This window comes from Prionailurus bengalensis, chromosome B2 (genome assembly GCF_016509475.1).
Source record: "Prionailurus bengalensis isolate Pbe53 chromosome B2, Fcat_Pben_1.1_paternal_pri, whole genome shotgun sequence".
NCBI lineage: Eukaryota > Metazoa > Chordata > Mammalia > Carnivora > Felidae > Prionailurus > Prionailurus bengalensis.
The window spans coordinates 33,960,466-33,983,088 of record NC_057349.1 but is presented as its reverse complement, the minus strand read 5'-3'; the positions used below and the strand labels follow the sequence as shown (position 1 = coordinate 33,983,088).

The window sequence follows — 22,623 nt, the reverse complement described above, 5'->3', positions numbered from 1 at the left end:
GTCAGGAGAGTACCGCCCATGTCTCTCTGAATATCTTTAATGTGGGTCACTGTAGTTCTGCTCCTCCTGAAAGTGTTCTGCATACAGTAGGAGGTCTTGTCTCAGGAGAGTGTCAGGTTCTAATCCTATAGTGAAAGGCTTCAGGGTATCAGACCTATAGTGGCCAGGAACAGGGAAGCGTGGACGGAACAAGTTTTTATCGCTGAAGAATTCGATTCCTTAATTTTCCATTGTCAGGGAAATAGATGACCTGTGGTATTAAAAAAAAAAAAATCGCAAGAGTATAAAATTTGACACTTTTAGAAAGCCAAGCAAAACCAAATTCCCCATGTATGCGCCCTATGTCCCCCGGAAGCTTACGTTTCGATTCAGCCCTACCCAGACAGGCAAATTTCGTTAGTGTATAAAATAATCGTCAATGTGCATCAAGTAAAAACTCAGGTCTCTCAAATAAATAAAGTATCATTTTAAAAAAGGAATCTTGGGCAAGAAGAAAGCTAGAAGCATGATATCATGGCTCCCTGATTTCAACCTATATTACAAAACTTAAAACGGTATGGTATTGGCATAAAAGCAGACACACAGATCAGTGGAACAGAGTAGACGGCCCAGAAATGAACCTATGCTGTGGCCAATTTATGACAAGTCATGAATATACAATGGGGAAAGGGCAGTCTTTTCACTAAATGGTACCGGGAAACTGGACCACTACCTTACACCATACACAAAAGTTAAATCAAAATGGGTTAAAGACTTTAATATCAGACCTGAAACCATAAAGCCGCTAGAAGAAAACACAGGCGGTAAGCTCCTTGACATAGATCATGGCAACGATTTTTTGAATTTAACACCAAAAGCGAAAAAAAAAAAAAAAAACCATGTGGGACTACACAAAAAGCTCTGCACAGCAAAGGAAACCATCAACCAATAAAAAAGCAGCCTGCTGAATGGGAGGAGACATTTGCAAATCATGTATCCAAAATATATCAAGAACTCCTATAAATCAATAGCAAGAAAACAATCTAAAAATGAGCAAAGAAAAAAAATGAATAAATATGAATAAATAAATAAATAAATAAAAAATGAGCAAAGGATCTGTATAGACATTTTCCCAAAGAAAACATACAGATGGCCAACAGGCACATAGAAAGATGCTCAACATCATTAACTCTCAGGGAAATGCAAATCAAAACCACAATATCACCTCACACCTTTTAGAAAGGCTACTATCAAAAAGACAAAAAAAAAAAGTGTTGGCAAGGTTATGGAGAAAAGAGAACATCTGTGCACTGTTGATGGGATTTTGAGTTGGTGCAGCCACTATGAAAAACAGTATGGAGGTTCCTCAAAAGATTAGAAATGGAACTGCCATATGGTCCAGCAATTCCATTTGGGGGTATTTATCCAAAGAAAAACATACTGGGGCGCCTGGGTGCCTCAGCTGGTTAAGCATCCAACTCTTAATTTGGGGTCAGGTCGTGATCTCACTGTTCATGAGGTCAAGCCCCACTTCTGGCTCTGCACTGACACTGCAGAGCCTGCTTGGAATTCTCTCTCTCTCTCTATCTCTCTCTCTCTCAAAAATAAATAAATAAATAAATAAACATTAAAAACAAGCTCATAGATACGGAGGGATAGGAAAAATGGGTGAACAGACATAGAGGTGTGGTTACCTTTGATTCAGCAATTCTACTCCAGAATTTATCAACAGAAGCAACACGTTCTTATCTGTGAGAACAATCCTCAATGGCTAATAACCAAGGTCTTGTTTAGCCATTGAAGAGTACACCAGGGCTATGGAGTTTGTGGCTTTAAAAAACTTTAATAATGAACATTGAAAAAAAAATGAGAAAATGTTTACACTCTAACAGTTTGCTATTCAAAGTGTAGCCATTACGTGAAGCAGCTTAGGAACAGTGTCTATGGCCCCTGAATCAGAATTTCCATTTTAAGAAGATTCCCAGGTAGGTTGTACGCATATTAGAGTTTTGAGAATCACCTAATAAGGGGGGGGGGGGGCAATGTTTATTATTATTGAAAAAAGTATATCTATGTGGGCAAGCACTGGAAGGTACTTTGCAGAAATTAAAATCGTTTAAATGGAGATAACCCCAGGGCGCCTGGGTGGCTCAGTCGGTTAAGCAGCCGACTTTGGCTCAGGTCACGATCTTGCACTCCCTGAGTTCGAGCCCCGCGTCGGGCTCTGTGCTGGCAGCTCAGAGCCCGGAGCCTGCTCCGGATTCTGTGTCTCCCCCTCTCTCTGTCCCTCCCATGCTCATGCTCTGTCTCTGTCTCTCAAAAATAAATAAACGTTAAAAAAAGTTTCTTTTTAATGGAGATAACCCCGTCTACCCACACGAAGGGCCTAGCCTGCTGTAGGTCCTCAATAAATGGCAGCTATTTGGAAGGTGATACTATGATGGGCTTTTATATTTTTTTAATGTGTTCCTTAATATTCTTGTTAAATCACATTTTGGAAACCTGAAAGGCAATAAGGAAATTGATATGTTGTGCTTCCTTTTCAACCAGACGTTAAAATCAGTGAAAGTCATATTTTTCTTTTTGTGTTGGCTATCAGGAAGCATAAGGAAGGTAGTATTTCTTTTTTTTTCTTTTTTCTTTTCTTTTTTTTTTTTAATTTTTTTTTTTAACATTTATTTATTTTTGAGACAGAGAGAGAGCATGAACAGGGGAGGGTCAGAGAAAGAGGGAGACACAGAATCTGAAACAGGCTCCAGGCTCTGAGCTGTCAGCACAGAGCCCGACGCGGGGCTCGAACCCACAGACCGCGAGATCATGACCTGAGCCGAAGTCGGAGGCTCAACCGACTGAGCCACCCCAGGCGCCCCAGGAAGGTAGTATTTCTATTAGCCTAGCTTTCTAGAATATTTGGTTTCCTCTCTGTGACTTTTATTTTTTTTTTTAATTAGGTTTTCTATTTTTCTTACAGATCACTTAAAGTCTTTCTGAAAATAAGGGCCCCATTTACAAGAATGACTTCTAAGCAGTCTGTTCTTGTTTGCCAGGCTCCACAGAAAGATGAGTTTATGAAACCACCTGGCTGTTCGACATTATTTCTTCCTGTTCTTTTTCCACTTCTCAAGAGGTAAAACAAGAGGGTCTCAGATGCCAGCTAGCTCCTGCGGGAGTCACTGCTCCTCCCCCCAGGCCCTACGCCAGCCCCTACACCCGGCCCCACGGGCCATTCCGCCTGGTGAGTCTGTAAGGAAACGGAGGCCAAGGAGGCCACAGCCTTCCCCAAGGCAGGCAGACCACCCAACGGTGGGATTACTCACCAGCACGCCAGCTGCTTCAGACTTCCTCTGCAATGAAAAAGAGAGCGTTATGTGTATACACCCGGGCCTCGTTTGCAGGATAATTCCCTGCACACAACTCCCTCGCCAAACCAGATCAGATTTCTTCACTCTCGAGAAGGCTCGCATTGTTGCTGTTGTTCGTAACGTGTACCAGCTTGTAACTGCATTTTGCATGTGGTGTCCCTTATCAGACGGTAAGGTCCAATCAGACCGCCTCCCTCACCGCTGTCCCCCCAGTGTCTGGGGGTGTCAGTGGGCACCTGGAGCCCAGGAGCTGTTAGTGGTCGGGCAGGTGATTACGTAAGAAGTAGAGATACCGGAAGGACAGAACGAGGAGAGAACATTCGTTAATCGCCCGAATAACATGTAGGCTTTGTTAGCGATTTACCCACTACCTAATCCTTCACACAATCTTTTGGTTTTTTTGAGATACAATTCACTAACACGAAATCTACTCAACTCAAAGCGTACAGGTTGGTGAGTTCCAGGATAATCACTGGGCTGTGCAGCCATCACCGCTGTTAGGACACCCGGGTGGCTCAATTGGCTAAGCGTCCAACTTCGGCTCAGGTCATGATCTCGAAGTTCGTGAGTTCAAGCCCCGCATCAGGCCCTGCGCCCACAGTACAGAGCCTGCTTGGGAGTCTCTCTCTCTCTCTCTCTCTCTCCTGCCCCTCCCCCACTTGTGTGCTCACACGCGCACCCTCTCTCTAAAAATTTATTTTTAATAAATAAGCTTTGGAAATAAATAAAAATAAATAAAATTTAAAAAGTAAATGAAAATAAACTTTAAAAATAAATAAATGCGTGGGATCATACAATACATGGTCTTTTGCGTATGGCTCCTTTCACTTGCAACGTCTTCAAGGTTCATCCACTTGGTAGCAATTATCAGTACTTCTTATAGCTGAATAACATTCCACTGTGTAGATTTACACATATTATTTATCCAGGTCATCAGCTGACTCACGTTTGGTTGGTTTCCACTTCCTGGCTTTCGCGCCGCTATGAAGGTTTATATCCAAGTTTTTGTGCAAACGTGTTTGCAGTTTTCTTGCCTACGTAGCTAGGAATAAACGTGTGAGTCACAGAGCGCCTCTCTCTATGTTTAACCATTTGAGGAACTGCCGTCCTGTTTTCTATAGCAATAGCGCCATTTTACCTTTTCACGAGCGGTGTATGAGAGTTCCTTTCTCCACGTGCTCACCAACACCCGTTACTGTTCATCTTTTTTATCAGCCATCCTAGTGGGATGTGAAGTAATAGCTCATTGTGGTTTTAATTTGCATTTTCCTCATGACTAGTGATGTCAACTGTCTTGGCAACCTGGATATCTTCTTTGGAGAAATGTCTGTTCAAATCCTTTGCCCACTTTAAAAATGGGGTTCTTCGTAGTTTTATTTGTCAAGTTGTAGGAGTCCTTATTATATTCTGGATATTAGAATTATGAGTTGCAAATACATTCTCCCATTCCGTGGGTTGTCTTTTCTTCACTTTCTTGTTGGTGTCCTTTGACACACCAAAGCTTTCATTTTTTATGAAATCCAATTTATACGTATTTTTTTCCTTTGGTCGCTTGTGTATTAGGTGTCACGTCTAAGAAACCACCACCTAAACCAAGGTCACAAGGATTTATACCTATGTTTTCTTCTAAGAGTTTTATAATGTTACATCTTACATTTAGGTCTTTGATCCATTTTCAGTTGATTTTTATATATCATGTGAGGTGGGCAGTCCAACTTCATTCTTTTTTTTTTTTTTAATGTTTACAGAGTGAGAGCAGGGGAGGGGCAGAGAGAGAGAGGGAGAGACATAGAATTTGAAGCAGGCTCCAAGTTGTCAGCACAGAGCCTAACCTGGGGCTCGAACCCATGAACTGTGAGATCATGACCTGAGCTAAAACCAGACACTTAACCAACTGGGCCACCCGAGATGCCCCCGACTTCATTCTTTTGCGTGTAGATGTCTGGTTGTTCTAGCACCATTTACTGAAAAGACTATTCTTTCCCTCCATTGAATGGTCTTGGCAACTCTGTTGAAAATCAGTTTGCCATTTATGTTTGGGTTCATTTCTGGATTCTTAATTTTATTCCATTGATCTGTATGTCTATCCTCATGCCAGGACCACACCATCTTGATTACTGTAGCTTTGTGGTAAGTTTTGAAATCAGGGCATGTGTGTCCTCCAACTTGTGTTCTTCTTCGTGATTGTTTTGGCTTTTCTGGGTCCCTTGCGTTTCCATACGAATTTGAGGATCAGCTTACCAAGTTTTGCAAAAAGCCAGCTGGGATTTTGATAAGGATTGCACTGAATCTGTAAATCGGTTTGGGGAGCATTGCCATTGTAATATGAAGTGTTCTCATCCGTGAATGTGGATGCTCCCATTGATTTAGGCCTTTAATTTCTTTCAACAACGGTTTTTAATTTTCATGTACAAACCTCACACTTCTTTTGTTAAATTTTTTTCTACATATTTTTTTTAATTTTTTTTTTAAACAGGGGAGGGTCAGAGAGAGGGAGACACAGATTCCGAAAGAGGCTCCAGGCTCTGAGCTGTCAGCACAGAGCCCGACGCGGGGCTCAAACTCACGGGCCGCGAGATCATGACCTGAGCCGAAGTCGGCCGCTTAACCGACTGAGCCGCCCAGGCGTGCCCCTACATATTTTATTTTTTGATGCTATTATAAGTGACGTTGCTTTCTGACAAGTCATTTCCAGATTGTTCACTGCTGTGTGTACGAATGTGATAGATTTTTGTATATTGTTTATATCCTGCAGCCTCGCTAATGTTGCATGTTACCTTTCATGGTTTTTTAGTGGATTCTTTAGCACGTTCCATATGCAAAATCATGTCATCTGCTAGTAGAGATTGTTGCACTTCGTCCTCTCCAAACTGGATTTCTTTTCCTTCTTTTTCTTGCCTAACTACCCTGGCTATGACCTCCAGTCTGCTCTTCAACTGCAGTGCCAACGGCAGACATCCTTGTCTTGTGCCTGAGCACGATCTTTTAAAGTAGGTAATTTTTGGGGCGCCTGGGTGGCGCAGTCGGTTAAGCGTCCGACTTCAGCCAGGTCACGATCTCACGGTCCGTGAGTTCGAGCCCCGCGTCGGGCTCTGGGCTGATGGCTCAGAGCCTGGAGCCTGTTTCCGATTCTGTGTCTCCCTCTCTCTCTGCCCCTCCCCCGTTCATGCTCTGTCTCTCTCTGTCCCAAAAATAAATAAACGTTGAAAAAAAAAAATTTAAAAAAAAATAAAGTAGGTAATTTTTTCAACCGAGGAGAAACCTGCCACCTCACCCTGTAAAAACGGGGCTCGGATGAGGAAACGCCCAGAGAAGTTGAGTAATGTCCGCAGTCACAGCTGGTTAACAACGGAGCCCCAGTTTTAAAACCAGGTCTGACTCCAAAGCCCACACTCATTCTCCTCTGCCTCCTTAACCCTTAACGAGCGGATCAGCAACCATGTACTCATGCAAGCCTTCACTTCTGTCATCGTTTCCTTCATGTCACACAATAATAGAGGTGGCAGAGCAGGAGTTAGTGTCCTGCTCTTCCGTGGAAAGCACCTTGAGGAAAGCGACTTGGAGGAACTGGGACTCAAATTCTGCCTTCCAGGGCACCTGGGTGGCTCAGTCGCTTACGTATCTGACTTCGGCTCTGGTCCTCATCTCGCGGTTTGTGAGTTCGAGCCCCGCGTCGGGCTCTGGGCTGACAGCTCGGAGCCTGGAGCCCGCTTCGGATTCTGTGTCTCCCTCTCTCTCTGCCCCTCCCCCACTCATGCTCTGTCGCTCTGTCTCTCTCAAAACTAAATAAACATTAAAAAAAAAATTTTGGGGGGGGGCGCCTGGGTGGCGCAGTCGGTTAAGCGTCCGACTTCAGCCAGGTCACGATCTCGCGGTCCGGGAGTTCGAGCCCCGAGTCGGGCTCTGGGCTGATGGCTCAGAGCCTGGAGCCTGTTTCCGATTCTGTGTCTCCCTCTCTCTCTGCCCCTCCCCCGTTCATGCTCTGTCTCTCTCTGTCCCAAAAATAAATAAAAAACGTTGAAAAAAAAATTTTTTTTTAATTTTTTTTAATTCTGCTTTCCTGACCCAATTTTGTGCTTTGACAGCAGCGGTAGCTACTTCACTAAGTCATTAGGTGTGTTCAGAAAGGTTATGTGGGTGTTTCCTAACAGGTTATAAACAAGAAGGATACATTGAATCCTGCATGATAGTGAGGGAACTAAAATATGGAGAGAAAAGAATCTGAAAAGATTGAAACAGGTGCATGGGGCACAAAAGAAGAGGGACGAGGAAAGAGAGGAAAGCCAACTGACATTTTGATCAGTAAATAAAGGGTCAAAGAGACAAACCCATCTCTCCCACGAGGAAGCGCTGTAAAGGGAACTCCGCGCCGCGCGTAACATTTCTTTCCAGCTAAAAGAATCCCTTGTGAAAAGGAAAGAATGCAAATGAGGACTACAAAAATGTTCTCTGCAGTGTTTCCAGATTTATGGCTGGTCCCGCCTGGGGGCTAAAAGCTGAACAAAATGCCTCCGGCGGCGGCCCCTGCTGCAGCCTCCCTTGGAAAAACCTCCATCGCTGGAGAAAGTGTTGGTTGTGCAGATAGATGCTGCTGGACCCCCCACCTCCAACCCGTCCCCCCAGGGCTGCTGTGCAGATTAAACAAAGATGGCCCCCGGGAACAAACCTTACATCACTCCTGCACATGGCAAAGCCTCAGTACATACTAGTCCCATTTCCCTTCCCCTCACGGGGTTTTCAAGGCACCCAGACCTTAAGTGTTCCCAGAACCTAGGAACTATCGGCCCCCTCCTTCAACAGAAAGACACCTCTCTCTCCTCTCCTCCTTGGTCCAGCTCATTCTAGCAATTTGGTTTTCAGCTTTCATCCTATAACTTAGGCGTGCGAGTCTTCCACTGCCAGAGGAGGATGAGATGTCTAATGACTTCCTTATGGAGCAGTGGGCCCTGGGCCGAGCCAGAGTCCGGTCATTTTTGCCACCACCTTTCTGTGTAGCCCTGGGGCGGGGACGGGGGGGGGGGGGGGGGGGTTGGTCTCCCTTCCGGGCTTCAAGTTCCTCATCTGGGAAGCGTCCTTGGTCCCCGGGGGCAAAGGAGTTTCCCTCCCCCTTCTAGTTCAGGTCAATGGGGCGAAGACTGTGGGGAAAGTGGGCAATTTTGGATTCACAAGCATGTGAGACAGGCCTTGCCCTATGACTAGGAGATAAAATTTATGCCCTGAAAAAGCCCCTCGAGACAGGGGAAGAGCCTAAAGAGAAACGGGAGCAGAAAGTACCGTGAGAGGAAGAAAGGTCAGTTGGGAAGGAGTCAGAAAAGGCTAAAGCATCCGTCTGGGCTTCGGGTCTCCTACACCTGACTCGTGACTCAGGGGTAGGATTTGGGCAGAAGGAAATTGAAACAGGATGGCATACAGAGAACCCCAAGGCTATTCTAACTCAAGGGACCGCCCACCGTATGCATTCCAGGAGCTGTCACATCTGTCCCCTCACCTACCTTTCTCCTCCTGCCCCAACAACGCAGCCCCTCTCCTGACTGGCCGCTCCTCTCTCCACCAAGACCCAGCCCCAGCACCGCCTTCTCTAGGAGGCCGTACCTCGCCCCCCAGGCTGGATCAGGGTTCTCTCCTCTAGAGACCCTGACAGAAGTCAGGGGCAGGGGAGGCATGAGGACACCCTTCTATCACAGACAGCCTCTGCCCCACAGGTCTGTCATTGCCTCATCAGCCTCCAGCTTACAACCCCCCACTGGCTTTTGGCCTCTGGAACAAGGCCTGTGTCCAATTGGTCTTGGTGTCCGTCCCCAACCCCGGGCCAGGGACCAGTCCTCTGGTAACCGGCTGAGAGGAAGCCCCACCTCCCTGGGGGAGGGCAGGTTACCTTTTCCATCGGCCTTGTAGTCATCGGGGAGGAGCTTGTCCTGCCGGTAGCCCAGCACGAAGGCCAGAAAGGAGAGGATGAGGGCGTCTCCGATGCTGAGGATGGCCAGCATGAAGGCCCAGCGGATGGTGCACTGACCCAGCGTGTACTTGCCCGTCTGCTCCCCACACATGCGTCGCACCTCACTTGAGTCCCAGCCATCCGGGTAGACCAGGCAGCCGATCATGAGGCCTGTGGCTGAGGGGGCGGGAGGGGGTGAAGATGGTGTCAGGCTGGCTGTGCTCAGTCTGCTACTGCCGCCCCCCACCCCCACCCCCGCACTGTTGCCACCTTGTCACTCTCCCCTCCTCCTTGAGAGGGCGGGCAGTTCCTACCATCGTTCTTGTAGAGCACAGGGAAGAAAATGGAGGATCCAAGAGTTAAAGTGACTTGCCCTTGGTGGGGATAGAGGCAGAAAGTGGAGCTCCTCCGCCCGGGGAAGGTTCTGCCATGGCACCGGGTGATCCTACCAGGCCCTCAGCCATGCCCCTCACTTTGGACTTGGCGAGGCACTGGCTACTCTGGCTTCAAACCCCTCCAAAATCTGGTCCCGACCCAGAGAACTCGTCACTCCTAAGACGTATATTTGTTCATGCTCCGATATCTCTGAAATAATAAGAAAGCTTCAGGCCGTGGTTTGATTACAAGTATTTTTTTTCTTTTGGAGACACCTGGGTGGCTCAGTTAAGTGTCTGACTTCCGCTCAGGCCACGATCTCCTGATTAGTGAGTTCGAGCCCTGCATCAGGCTCTGTGCTGACAGGGCAGAGCCTACTTAGAATTCTCTGTCTCCCTCTCTCTCTGTCCCTCCCCCACTCGCTCTCCCTCTCTCTCTCTCTTTCAAAATAAATAAATAAACTTTTTTTTAAAAAGGAGTATTTTTCCTTTTTACACACATAGAATAATGGTATGTCCCACAACTTGGGAATCTTAGATTTAATGAAAACACAAAGTTTTCCAGCCCCATCTCTGGCTGCTTCCCTCATGAACCTTTCATTCAAGCAAATAGGTCTCTCCCTCCTAGCTCAGTGCATAACACTGCAGTTGTCCATACTTCCCTAAATTTGAGAACCCCCTGGAATATTTGTTTAAAATGCTGATTCCCAGGCCAGGGGTGGGCTCAGGAATCCCTTGGGGGGGGGGGTTAAAATTTTTTTTTAATGTTTATTTTTGAGAGACAGAAAGACAGTGTGAGTGGGGGAGGGACAGAGAGGGAGACACAGAATCCAAAGCAGGCTCCAGGCTCCAAGCTGTCAGCCCAGAGCCCGACATGGGGCTCGAACTCACAAGCTGTGAGATCATGACCTGAGCCGAAGTCGGCCGCCCGACTGACTGAGCCACCCAGGGGCCCCGGGAATCCCTGTTTTGAAAATCATTCTTTCAGGTAATTCTCTCACTAGGAAAAGCGGGAAACACTAGAACGGGCTGCCTGGATTTCAAGCCCAGCTCTTTCCTAACTAGCTGTGTGACTCAGAGCAAGCTACTTAAGCTTTTTTTTTTTTTTTGGCCTCAGTTTTCTCGTCTCTACAGTGGGAATGTGAGTAGGCCCTACCTGTTTGGATTGCAGTGAGGTGCAAATGAGTTAGTATGGGAAAAGTGCCTAGCACATACTTAGTGCTTCACGAGTGTTAGCTACAATTATCCCATCCTGTGCTTTCACTGACAGTATTTACAGGCAAAAATTTCATTTTCCCTACCTTCTCCTCACTTCCCTGCCCTCCCACCAAGGACCACCCCACCTTAGCCGCACAGATATGTGACACGATCCTGGGATGTGACCAAGGCCAACCCCAAGCACAACCGCCATGCAGGCAGGGGGTTCCTTCCATTCTCTGTGCCGCCTTCTGAGCCCTCACCCTCCTTCCACAGGCCCAGAGGCTCTTCAGTTCCGAGGCTGTGCCCTACCCAGGAGCCCCTCGGGGAAACACCTCACAGGGCCCAGTTACCTACCTTGGGCTCCGTTTGCGCTTGCAAGGAAAGTCAACAGATCAAACGCACAGTAAATTATAAAGATCAGGATCCCCCCTCCCCGCCTAAATGTATCAACTCGCCTTTGATTTTCCATGGGACAAGCTAATTCATATAAGCGTATAGGTCTTTTAGGTCCAAAATACTTCGTGTACCCTTTTCCTCTTGATCCTGACAACAGTTCTGTGAAGTAGGCCATGTATTAATATCCCATTTTACAGATTAGAAAACTGAGGTCTCAGAGAAACCAAGTGAGTTGCCCAGGGCAGAGCCAAGACCTGAACACATGCTCCTGGCTTTTTTTTTTTTTTTTCTTCAAAGTTAATTCCCTAAACTCTCAGACTGACACCACTCCAAAGAGCTGAATGTATTTAGTGCTGACATTTCAGACTTCGTGACAAAATGAGAAGTGTTTCAGGAAGATACTTAGCATAGGGGAGGGGGGACCTTCCCAGAGCTCTTCGGTAAAACCTATGGCCTTCCCCAGTTGGTGTTAAGACCAGAGTTTTGGTGTCAACCGTGGCCCCCACCTTAACCCCGGGCGGAGGAGTGGAATGGGTCAATGTGGAAAGGAGTTGCCCTTCTGGACTTTCCATTCTCCCCATCTCCTCCCCTTGGTCCCCTTCTCCTTCCGTAGCATCTCTGGAAAATAGCCCAGGGCCTCCAACCTGGAAACAGGTTGTTACAATGGGTGCCATGACCCTCGGTGAGCACCTGACCCATCCACCTGGGCACAGTGGGGGGCAACTCCATTTGTAATGTCTCAGGACTCTAAGCAGAGGCCAGCATGGTATCCTCAGGCAAGTTTACTTACCCTTTCTGACTTCCATTCTCTCATCTGTAAAATCAGGATAGTACTACCTGACTCATAGCGGAGTTACGAAGATTAAGTGTGATCATGTAGAGAAAACGCTCACTGTAGGGACACCTGGGTGGCTCAGCTTGGTGAAGCATCCGACTCTTGATTTCAGCTCAGGTCATGATCTCATGGTTCGTGAGTTCGAGCCCCGAGTCAGTCAGGCTCTGTGCTGACAGTGTGGAGCCTGCGTGGGATTCTCGGTCTCCCTCTCTCTCTGCCCCTCCTCTGCTTGCTCTCTCTCTCTCTCTCTCTCTCTCCCTCAAAAATAAATAAATAAACATTTAAACCAGAAAGAAAGAAAGAAAGAAAGAAAGAAAGAAAGAAAGAAAGAAAATGCTTACGGCAGTGTCTGGTACATGGTAACCAGCCAATTAAAGTCAGTTGTTGCTATTATTATTGGCATTGAAGTCAGATGGAAGCAACCTCAGGGGATATGAATGTCATTAGAGCTGTTCACAAACATTTCAGGTACACAGCGGTGTTAGATTTCCTTGCTCCCCTCTTTTCAAGTTGGGCAAGGCCATAAGACTTCCCTTAGACAACAAAATAGGAGCGGAAATGTGTGGGGTTCCGGGCCACAGCATGTAACTTCTGGGGAGACGCCTTCCAGAGCTCCCTTTCCCTCTGCAATGATGACAGCCAGATGACAGCCGGTGCTCCATCAGCCCGGGTTCCAGAAGAGAACGGTGAGAGCAGAGCCCCCAACTGATCCTCAGTGAGCTTGTGCCACCAGCAGAGAATAAATTTTTGTTTTAAGCCACTAAGATTTGGGAGTTTTTTTGTCACCCCCCCCCCCATCCTGACTGTTTTTGTGTTTCTCATATTTGCCGAGCACCTCCTATGTGTCAAGAACCGTACAAGGTGTTTTACATGCAGTATACATCCCATCCTCACAAGAACCTTGTGATGGGAGGTGCTGTTGCTACACCCTACAGATGAGGTTACCAAGACTCAGAGAGACAAGCAACTTGCTCTACCTGTGTTTCTAGGAGCTGGAACCACACACAACTTATACCTGGGATCCAGAAGCTCAATTAACATTGTTTAAACTACAGCCCCCCACTGGCCCAGGCACCAATCCTCTTTCCTTTCTCCTGCTCCCTTCCCTGGCCTCAGGCTTCTTGGCAAGGTTAAACTAATTGGTTTAGGCATCTTCAAATGGACCTGTCTCCCAGCTGCTGACTGCAAAGCAGACCCCCTCTTAATCCCTCCCTTTGGCTCATCTTCCATTCCCCTGCACCAAAGAATGGAACATGACACCACTTTTGCTCTTCCCAATGTAAATGTTTCATGGGATGGCATCTGGCCACCTCTGCTATCAATGTCTCCAGCTCCATGACCCGGCAGGGTCTAACTCAAATGGCCTGGTGACGCCTCCCCCACGTAGTCCCTCCCAAGCACTGCCTGCTCAGCACATGGCACCTGCTGCAGGAGGTTGTGGGAGGGGGCAGTGTGGAGAATGAGAGGAATGGTTGTGTTTCCAGCATCCCATAGCTCTGATATGGAGGACCAGCTGGTAAGCATGCCAGGGTCCATTCTATTCCTCTTTGTCCCAGAACTGCTACATCTGTATTTCTCCTCCTTCTCCCCACCGCCCACCAAGATTTACCTCAGCCCTGTCCCAACCTCTCGCTCATGATACAGAGAGACCAGAGAGGGAGATGGTGGGTGGATTGCAGACGCAGCTCTGGAGCCAGGTGAGTAGCCTGAGTACAAGATTTGGAATCAAAGGTTCTGTCCACCGCTACCTGTGCTAAAAGTCAAGTTACCCATTAGGAGCCTTATCTATTCAATAAGAGGAATGCCCACCTCACTAGGTAGGGATGGGCTCCTCCAGAGGGTAGATGTGAAAGTGCTTTGTAAGTCATTATACTTATGTAAATGTGTGGCTCAATAAAAGTGAGTTTGGAATACATCTTGTTTCTTGGAACCTGCTGCCTTAATTCTCCTTGGTCCTTAGTTGCCAGTTGATCTGTTACAGGTTTGGGCAAGTCTTTTCCTCTTTCTCAGTCCCAGATTCCTCATCTTTGGGCGGGGGGGGGGGGGGGGGGGGGTACCTATAGCTCTCTAAGGTCCCCTCCAACTCTGACAGAGTCTTGAATCTATGTGTTTGGTTGTCTGGGATTCTGATCCCTGCTCCATTCCCCCTGTTATGGATAATACTACTTCTCATTCTAACCAACGATATCAAGATGGTTTGCTTTCTAGTCTGAAGTCCCCACACTGCCCCTGGACATTCCCCTAGAATGGGCAGTCTGTGCATGGTCCTTGGGATGGGAGGGGACCAAGGGCTGAAGGACAAGGCCTTAGGCCATGTCTTCCTGAGCTTTAGAGGAAAACAGGAGCAGCTGGCCCAAGGACCGAGAGGCCTGCCTGGGCCAGGAGCAGGAAAAAGGGGCAGGAAAGGCCTGCTTTGGGGCACCATAAGTAGCCACCTACCCCACATAGTTTTTTGTTTGTTTAATTTTTTTTTTTTTAGTTTATTTATTTATTTTGAGAGAGACAGAGACAGCAGGGGAGGGACAGAGAAAGAGGAAGAGAGAGAATCCCAAGCAGGCTCTGCACTGTCAGTGCAGAGCCCAGTGTGGGATGTGAACCCACAAACCGTGAGATCATGAGTGGAAACCAAGAGTCGAAGGTTTAACCGACTGAGCCACCCAGGTGCCCCACCCCTCCATAGTTTTAAAAGACCCTAGCCATCTGGGATGCCTGGGTGGCTCAGTCAGTTAAGCCTCAAACTTCAGCTCAGGTCATGATCTTGTAGTTTGTGGGTTCAAGCCCTGAATAGGGCTGTCTGCTGTCAGCACAGAGCCCACTTTGGAGCCTCTGTCCCCCCCCTTCCTGACTCTTCCCCTGCTCATGCTCTCTCTCTCTCAAAAATAAATAAACATTAAAAATAATAATAAAAGACCCTAGCCGCCACCACCACTCCCCCCATGACAAAATATCACTCCCGTTTGCTGCCTCAAGTACAGAAACCTATAACTAGGGAACAAAGACTTTCACTCCACCATGAAAGAGAGAACTTCAATGCAAGTTTCTATGGGAAAGGTCACAGCATAACACTCCAAATAAACAACTGACTTTAGAATCTCCCTGAGAGCAATTTTGGGTGAGAGGGGAAGAGTGAGGGCAGGGATCTGGGGATCCATAAAGAGAAAGAACAAACGCCCAGAAGTGGGAGATGGAGACATCTAGGATGTGCTTGACATTTTGCCCTGGGCTGGATCCTATTTCCACATGGCTGACAATGGAAGCTTCCTTCTTTTTCCTCCTCAGAGCAACAACAATGATGTGGTGGCCTGGGAGTCAGGATACCTTCTATCAACTAGCTGTGTGCTCCTGGGCAAGTCACTCCCCTTCTCTGGACCTCAGTTCCCATCAGTAAGATGAGGGGGTTGAACAATTTGATCTCAACGATCCTTTTGGTCTCAACCATTCTAAAGTTCTCTACTCCTCAGAAGCTTCTACAGAGCATTGAGTAGGGCTGGGCTAAAGGAGAACAGCTGAGGGGAGCCTGGTGGACTCGGTCGGTGGAGCATGTGACTCTTGATCTCGGGGTTGTAGGTTCAAGCCCCATGTACAGATTGCTTTAAAAAATTAAATCTTTGAGAAAAAAAAAATAAAGAGGAACAGTTGGGAAGGAGACCAAGAGGCTCCAGAGGGCGGAATGGTGCAGCATCCCCTGTGGCCGAGGGTGGGCCCCCACTTGCCCTCCCATTAACCGTGCTCACCTGCAGCCAGCTGCATCCATGCACAGATCTTGTAGACAGTGGCCGTGTTGCAGACGAAGAAGAGGCTAAAGCAGATGATGGAGCCAATGATGAGGAACATGGCCAAGGCCACAAAAAACATGGCAGTCTTGAAAGCTCTAGAAGGAATGGAAGAGAAGTCCAGTGGGCCACCCTTGCAGATGAGCTCAGAGGACAGCACGTTGCCCACACAGTAGGAGAAAAGGCCAAAGTAGCCTGCCTGGGGTGTGTTAACGCTGTCACCAATCCAGTAGGGCTGGATAAAGAGGGCCATAACAAGCACCGAAAAGCAGATGGTGAGTGTGCCCCACATCACACCCACAGCCCTCGAGTTGCGCACATAGTTGGTGTGGTAGATCTTGGCTGCCTCCTGGGCGGGCAGCAACTTCACCATGGTGAGGCAGTAGGCCCTCACGTGGGGTCTTGTGGGCTGTAAGCTAGTGGCTTCGCAGACAGAAAAGCCTAGAAGTCAGTCACTCCTCGGATGGGTTTGGGAACGAGGCTGAGGTCAGGACACAAGGTGAGGGTCCCTCCAAGGTAGAAGAGAGAGGATTTATAAGACAAGGACGACAACGTTGGTTTCTTCCGAGGAAGATTGTCCAGATGCCTTTGTCCACTCTAGCCAGGCTGTCTCCAGTCTCCTGCCTCTTCTCAAGCCTGCCAGGGTCTCGGGCCTGCTGGCGCCGCCCTGCCCCTCCCCCCTTTCCAGCTCAGAGCTTCATAGAGCTCCGCCTCTTCCCCGCGGCCCGGCCCCTCCTTCCTCCCTCCTCGGAGAGCGCTGCTTCAGCACCGCGGCCAGCGCCTTGGGACTCCGGTCGGAGGAGGGTGGGAAACAGATGACGGCCCGGGGAGGCGTGGGGAGCTCCTGGCCCGCCCACCGCTCAGTTTCTCAGGGAACTGAGACCCCTCTTCACCCTCCTGAGTTGGGGGGGGGGGGGGTGACAAAAATTGAGAGGGTGGGGCTGCAGCTGTCACATTCCTCCCGCTCAACTCCTGCCGCAGAACCAAAACCTCTTCTTGAACACTGTTCCCCCATCCCATCCAACCCCGCCCTGGCTCCCTAGTCGCCGTCTCAGAAATCCCAATACAGGGGAGTCCAGCAAAACCTTTTCTGGTTGTGTCTTCCGGTCACTGGTTTCTAGTCCATATGGTTTCTCTTCAATCAACAATTTCTAAGAACCTACTATGTGCTAAGCCCCATGTTGGAGGATATCTTCCCTAGGCAAAACCACAGAGATAAAAGAGGGTCCCTGCCCTCAAAGACAGTGAGGCATTTACATATATGTATATCCGTAGATATATTTGCAATGCAGACTGATGGTGCTATATTAAAGAACTACAAAGCACAGCAAAGGACAATACTTGTGAGGCCTCCCAGACTTTAACATATGTTTTTTTTTTTAATGTTTATTTATTTTTGAGAGAGAAAGAAAGAGACAGAGCGTGAGCAGGGGAGAAGCAGAGAGAGAGAAAGACACAGAATCCCAAGCAGGCTCCGGGCTCTGAGCTGTCAGCACAAAGCCTGACCTGGGGCTGGAACTCACAGACCACAAGATCATGACTTGAGCTGAAGTCCCACGCTTAACTGACTGAGCCACCCAGGTATCCATTACCAAATGGTTTTGTTCAATACAATATCTTTCTCCTGTTTATATGTTTTTGTTGCATATTTCTTTTTCCCCCTTCTTTTTCAAAATATGTATTTCTCATGACTGTATAGGTAAATACATGTTTGGTGTAGGGATCTAGCAAATTCAGGAAAGCTACATAAAAGGATATAAATCACTCATAACCTCAACATTGGAAGCTAAGGGGAGTCAAGATTATCTTAAAAACATGGACTTTGGGGTTGCCTGGGTGGCTCAGTCAGGTAAATGTCTGTCGCTTGATTTCAGCTCAGGTCCTGATCTCACCATTCATGAGCTTGTCTTCATGCTGAGTGTGGAACCTGCTTGGGATTCTGTCTCTCTCTGCCCCTCCCTTGTTCATGCTCCTTCCCTCCCTCTCTCTTTCTCAAAATAAATAAATAAACATTTTTTTTAAAAACACATGGACTTTGGCTTTAGACACATCTGGGTTGAGTTAGCCACTTACTGGCTATATGACTATCTGTGGATTTAACCTCCCCAAGCCTCAGTTTCTTCATCTATAAAATGGGGAGGGGGAGCCTGAGTGGCTCAGTTGGTTAAGAGTCAGACGCTTGATCTCAGCTCAGGTCTTGATCTCAGGGTCACGGGTTCAAGCCCCACACTGGGCGTAGAGCCTGCTTTCAAAAAATATGGAGAGAATAGTTCCTATCACCTAAGGGTTAGGTAAAATAACACAGGTAAACTGTTTGGCACAGGGCCTCACATATAAAAGTACTCAAAAGGTTTATCATTATTATTACCTCTGTTAACATTTTGATATATTTCCCTCCTGCATATACTGCTTTATACAACTGGACAATTTAGTATCCAGTTTTTTTCACATAGCATTACACCATTAATATTTTCTCATATTGCTATTTTTTTTCAAAAACATGATTTCAATGCGTGTATATTGATTCCAAGTATGTAATCATTTAATTGTTTGAGCATTTCCCCTTTTTAGGGTATTTTAGCAGTTTCCAGTTTTTCACTACTAAAAAAAAACAAAACCCTGTCTTTCCCCGCACCCCCCCCCCAAACCCTGTCTTGAACATAATTGTACCACTGCCTACATTTCCTCTTTCTCTTAAATCTCTTTGGTTTTGTGACCAGTCTTCCCATCAGACTGGAAGGTCATTGAGGGCACAGCCTATGTGTCCACCATCAGACCGGCAGTTTCCCTAGAGACAGACTGTATCTTCTCCCACTCAGAGAAGGCTCTAGGCTGGTGAACCACCTCTGTTTGGCCTGCCCAGCACAACTTCCCCCGCCTCTGAGAACAGACTTTCCTGCTTCCTGAGGATCTGGTGAGACAATCACAGGGCATACAGACTCTAGAGACAAGGATGAGTGGGTGACCCAAACTAGGCCATCAGTCTCTCCCTGGAGAATCTGAATTGGTAGTAGACTGACAAAAGGAAAAAAAGCTATTGCTTTATCAGGCCTTGGCAACATCCCTAAGAAACAATCCATGAGTTGCTGCTACTGGGAACTTCAGACACACCCTGATTCCCACTCTGCCTAGACAGTGGCCCTGCTCCTTCTTCAGCTCTGTGACCCACCCGATATCCTTCTATTTCCTTCTTTTTTTATTTCATTAGCCAGAGTACGCTTTGGCCGTGGGCACCAAAGAGCCCTAACTGATCCAAACATTGGCACCAGAAAGAGGGCTTCGGGCAAAACGCTCTGAGATTCCTGTTTATGTTCCATGGTACACAGAGGAGAAATAGCTAATAAAATTGTCAGCCATGAACACCAGAGATCATGTGCCCTCTGAGGGACAAGTTCTGGGAGCCAAGTGGCTTTGGTCAAAACAGATTTAAAGGGAATGAAGAAACGGTGCCTGGCTGGCTCAGTCAGTAGAGAATGTGACTCTTGGTTGAGGGGTTGTGAGTTCAAGTCCTATGTTGGGGCACAGCACCTACTAAAAATAAATAAATAAAATAAGGAGATTGAAGAAATTAGGGACGCAGTGTGGGGTGACCGCTTATAATGGCACTGAATAATATCAAGCAAGACAAGCTCAAATATCTAGATTATTGACTCAATAAATAAAATGAGGGGTACCTGACTGGAACATAAGACTTTTGGTCTCAGGGTTGTGAGTTAAAGCCCCATGTTGGATGTAGAGATTACTTAAAAATACAATCTTTAAAAAAAAATAATAAAATAAGGGGCACTTGGGTGGCTCAGTTGGTTGAGCGTCGGACTTCAGCTCAGGTCATGATCTCGCAGTCCGTGAGTTCGAGCCCCGCGTCGGGCTCTGTGCTGACAGCTCGGAGCCTGGAGCCTGCTTCCGATTCTGTGTCCCCCTCTCTCTCTGCCCCTCCCCTGCTCATGCTCTGTCTCTCTCTGTCTCAAAAATAAAAACATTAAAAAAAAATTTTTTTAAGTTAAGGGGCACCTGGGTGGCTCAGTCAGTTAAGCATCCAACTCTTGATTTAAGTTCAGGTCATGATCTAATGGTTCATGAGATCAAACCCCTAGTCCAGCTCTATACTGACAATGCAGAGCCTGCTTGGGATTCTCTCTCTCCCTCTCTCTCTCTGCTCCTCCCCCACTCAGGCACGAGCATGCTCTCTCTCAAAATAAATAAATAAAGATTTAAAAAACCTAAGTCAAGACCTTTATGTGCTATGGCTCTGAGAATTTGTTGAGACCTGTTGCTATAAGGCATAGGGCCATTAAGATAAGATTCAGGGGCTGTGAGAGTACAGAACTGCAAGGCCTGAAATCCATCCTATGTTCTAAATGGTCACGCCAGATCACCTCAGGAACAGGTCAAATCCTCACCTTGGCTCCCTGACCCTTGAGCTAAAGACAAGTGTACCAGGAAGAGCTACGTGAAAGTCTGCGGCATTCTCTCTTACTCTCCGAATAATAAATCAAAAAGTGCACTATGTCCCCAGGGGAGCTGTAGAAATGAGTCACTACCAGTCACTCAAAAGATGCAGGCAGACAAATGTCCGTCTCTAGTGGACACTTGTCACATTGTTTTGGTTTGGGCTGGCCAGCACCCTCACCTCCTTCCTATGTGAGGGTGAAACTCTGCTGTATGAGGCCGGGGGGGACAGTCGGGCCTCTTCCCTCACTGTGGAAGCCCCACCCTCCGCCTGCTCCAGAGAGAGCTCTGATGGGGTGCTGGCCAGGTGGGAGTGGACTACTGTGGCATGACAACCCCACTCAGGACAGCCCTGGGGACAGTGAGGAAAGGAAATCTCCCCAGAAGGTAGAACTTCTAGTGCTGTAATTATCTACCCCCAAAAGATCCACATCCTAATGCCCAGAACCTGTAAAAATTACTTTATTGAGAAGAAGGTTCCTTGCAGCTATAATTAAAGATTTGAGATAAGAAGATCCTGCCAGATTATCTAGGCAGGTCCTAAATCCAATGACAAGTATCCTTCTAAGACACACAGAGGAGAATCCAGACAAAAAGGAAAAGGTGACATAACCATGGAGGCAGAGACTAGAATGATGGGGTTTCAGCCAAGGAAGCTGGTAACCACCGGAAGCAAGAAGGGGCATGGAACCGATTCTCCCCTAAAGCCTCCATAGAAAGCACAGCCCTGCTGATGCCTTGATTTCGACTTTTGGCCTTCAGAATTGTAGGGGAACCAATTTCTGTTGTTTCAATCAGCCAAGTGGGTGGTAATTTGTTATGGCTGCCTCAAAAATTATACCATCTCTCCTGTAAGGAGAGACAGTCTGAGAGGTACGTCAGTCTGTGGGCAGCAGCTAATGTACAAGCCAGATGGTCATCGTCTCCAACAGAGTAAGGTTGGAGGGTTAAGCCTTTCAGGAAAGGGGTAGGGTACATGGAATCCTCAAAATAGGGACAAAAACCAGAGAGTATTTGAGTCCTGTAAGAATGTTCTCCAAGGGTTTGCTACTGCAGAGGCTTTTAACATCAGCTGGACAGGACACCCCACTCCTGTAAATGCTAGCCAGCCTCCTTCCCCACCTGCTCCTACCCTGCCCTGGCTCAGAGACTCATAACAAGGGGTCCATGGTGGGACAGACGGAGACTGAATGGATTTCCCACTAAGGTGGACCCAGCCAGTCATTACTGGCTCCCAATAGTATCAACAGACTTCAAGCCCCTGTAGGACACTGATAACTCTCAAAACTCAGTAATAAGAAAACAAAAAACCATTAAAGATTGGTTGGCAAAAGATAAACACTTGATCAAAGAAGATATATGGAACACTTGATCAAAGAAGATATATGGATGGCAATTGAACACATGAAAAAATGCTCAACGTCATCAGTCGGTAGGGAAACGCAAATGACATACTGCTCTTAACATCTATTAGAAAGGCTAAATTAAAAACCAAAAACAAAGAAACAAACAACAAAAAAAAAGAAAGAAAGAGAAAAAAAAAAAAAACCTAAAAAACCGGCAGTGCCGAGCCCTGATGAGGGTGTAGAAAGCATTTGGAACGTTTGTACATTGCTGGTGGGAATGCACATTAGTTCAGCCCTTTTGGAAAACAGTCCAACATCTTTTAGAAATAATAAACAAACATTTGCCACAAGACTCAGCCATCTCACTCCTGATTATTTGTCCCAGAGAAATGAAAACTTGCACACATACAAAAACCTGTACACAAATATGTATAAAAGCTTTTTTAAACATTTTTTAATGTTTTTTTTTTGAGAGACAGTACATGAGTGGGGGAGGGGCAGAGAGAGAGGGAGACACAGAATCCGAAGCAGGCTCCAGGCTCTGAGCTGTCGGCCCAGAGCCCGATGCAGGGCTCGAACTCATGACCCGAGCTGAAGTCGGACGCTTAACCGACCCAGCCACCCAGGTGCTCCTGTATAAGAGCTTCATTAACAATTGCCCCAAATTTTTCAGAAATAACCCAAATGTCCTTCAGCCGGGAATGGATAAACACACTGTGGTTCCATTCCACGCAACAGAAGCAGAAACAGCAGAAACAAACTACAGAAACCGGCCACAACGTGCACAAATCCCAAATGTGTTATGCTAAGAAGCCAGGCCAAAAATAAAAACAAAAATAAAACACAACTTTTTAAAAGTACATACTGTGGGGGCACCTGGGTGGCCCAGTCAGCTCAGCATCCAACTTCTGCTCGGGTCATGATCTCACCATTCATGAGTTCCGCATCAGAGAGTCTCTCTCTCCCCCCTCTCT

The 22,623-nt window shown here is 47.1% G+C and overlaps 1 protein-coding gene across 2 annotated transcripts; it reads right to left on the bottom strand.

The window, feature by feature from the left end:
- Window positions 1-19: 19 nt before the first annotated feature.
- LHFPL5 (LHFPL tetraspan subfamily member 5) lies at window positions 20-22,560 on the bottom strand. Of its 2 annotated transcripts, XM_043592966.1 has the most exons (5): window positions 22,515-22,560; window positions 15,816-16,363; window positions 9,217-9,453; window positions 3,295-3,323; window positions 20-233 (listed from the first exon to the last, which is right to left on the bottom strand). In XM_043592966.1, the coding sequence occupies exons 2-4, from the start codon at window positions 16,225-16,227 to the stop codon at window positions 3,313-3,315; spliced, it is 660 nt and encodes a 219-aa protein (XP_043448901.1). In that variant the 5' UTR covers window positions 16,228-16,363; window positions 22,515-22,560; the 3' UTR covers window positions 20-233; window positions 3,295-3,312. The 2 variants fall into 2 exon arrangements, with proteins under 2 accessions (XP_043448901.1, XP_043448900.1); XM_043592965.1 differs by lacking the exon at window positions 22,515-22,560 and having other exon boundaries at window positions 15,816-16,603.
- Window positions 22,561-22,623: the final 63 nt, after the last annotated feature.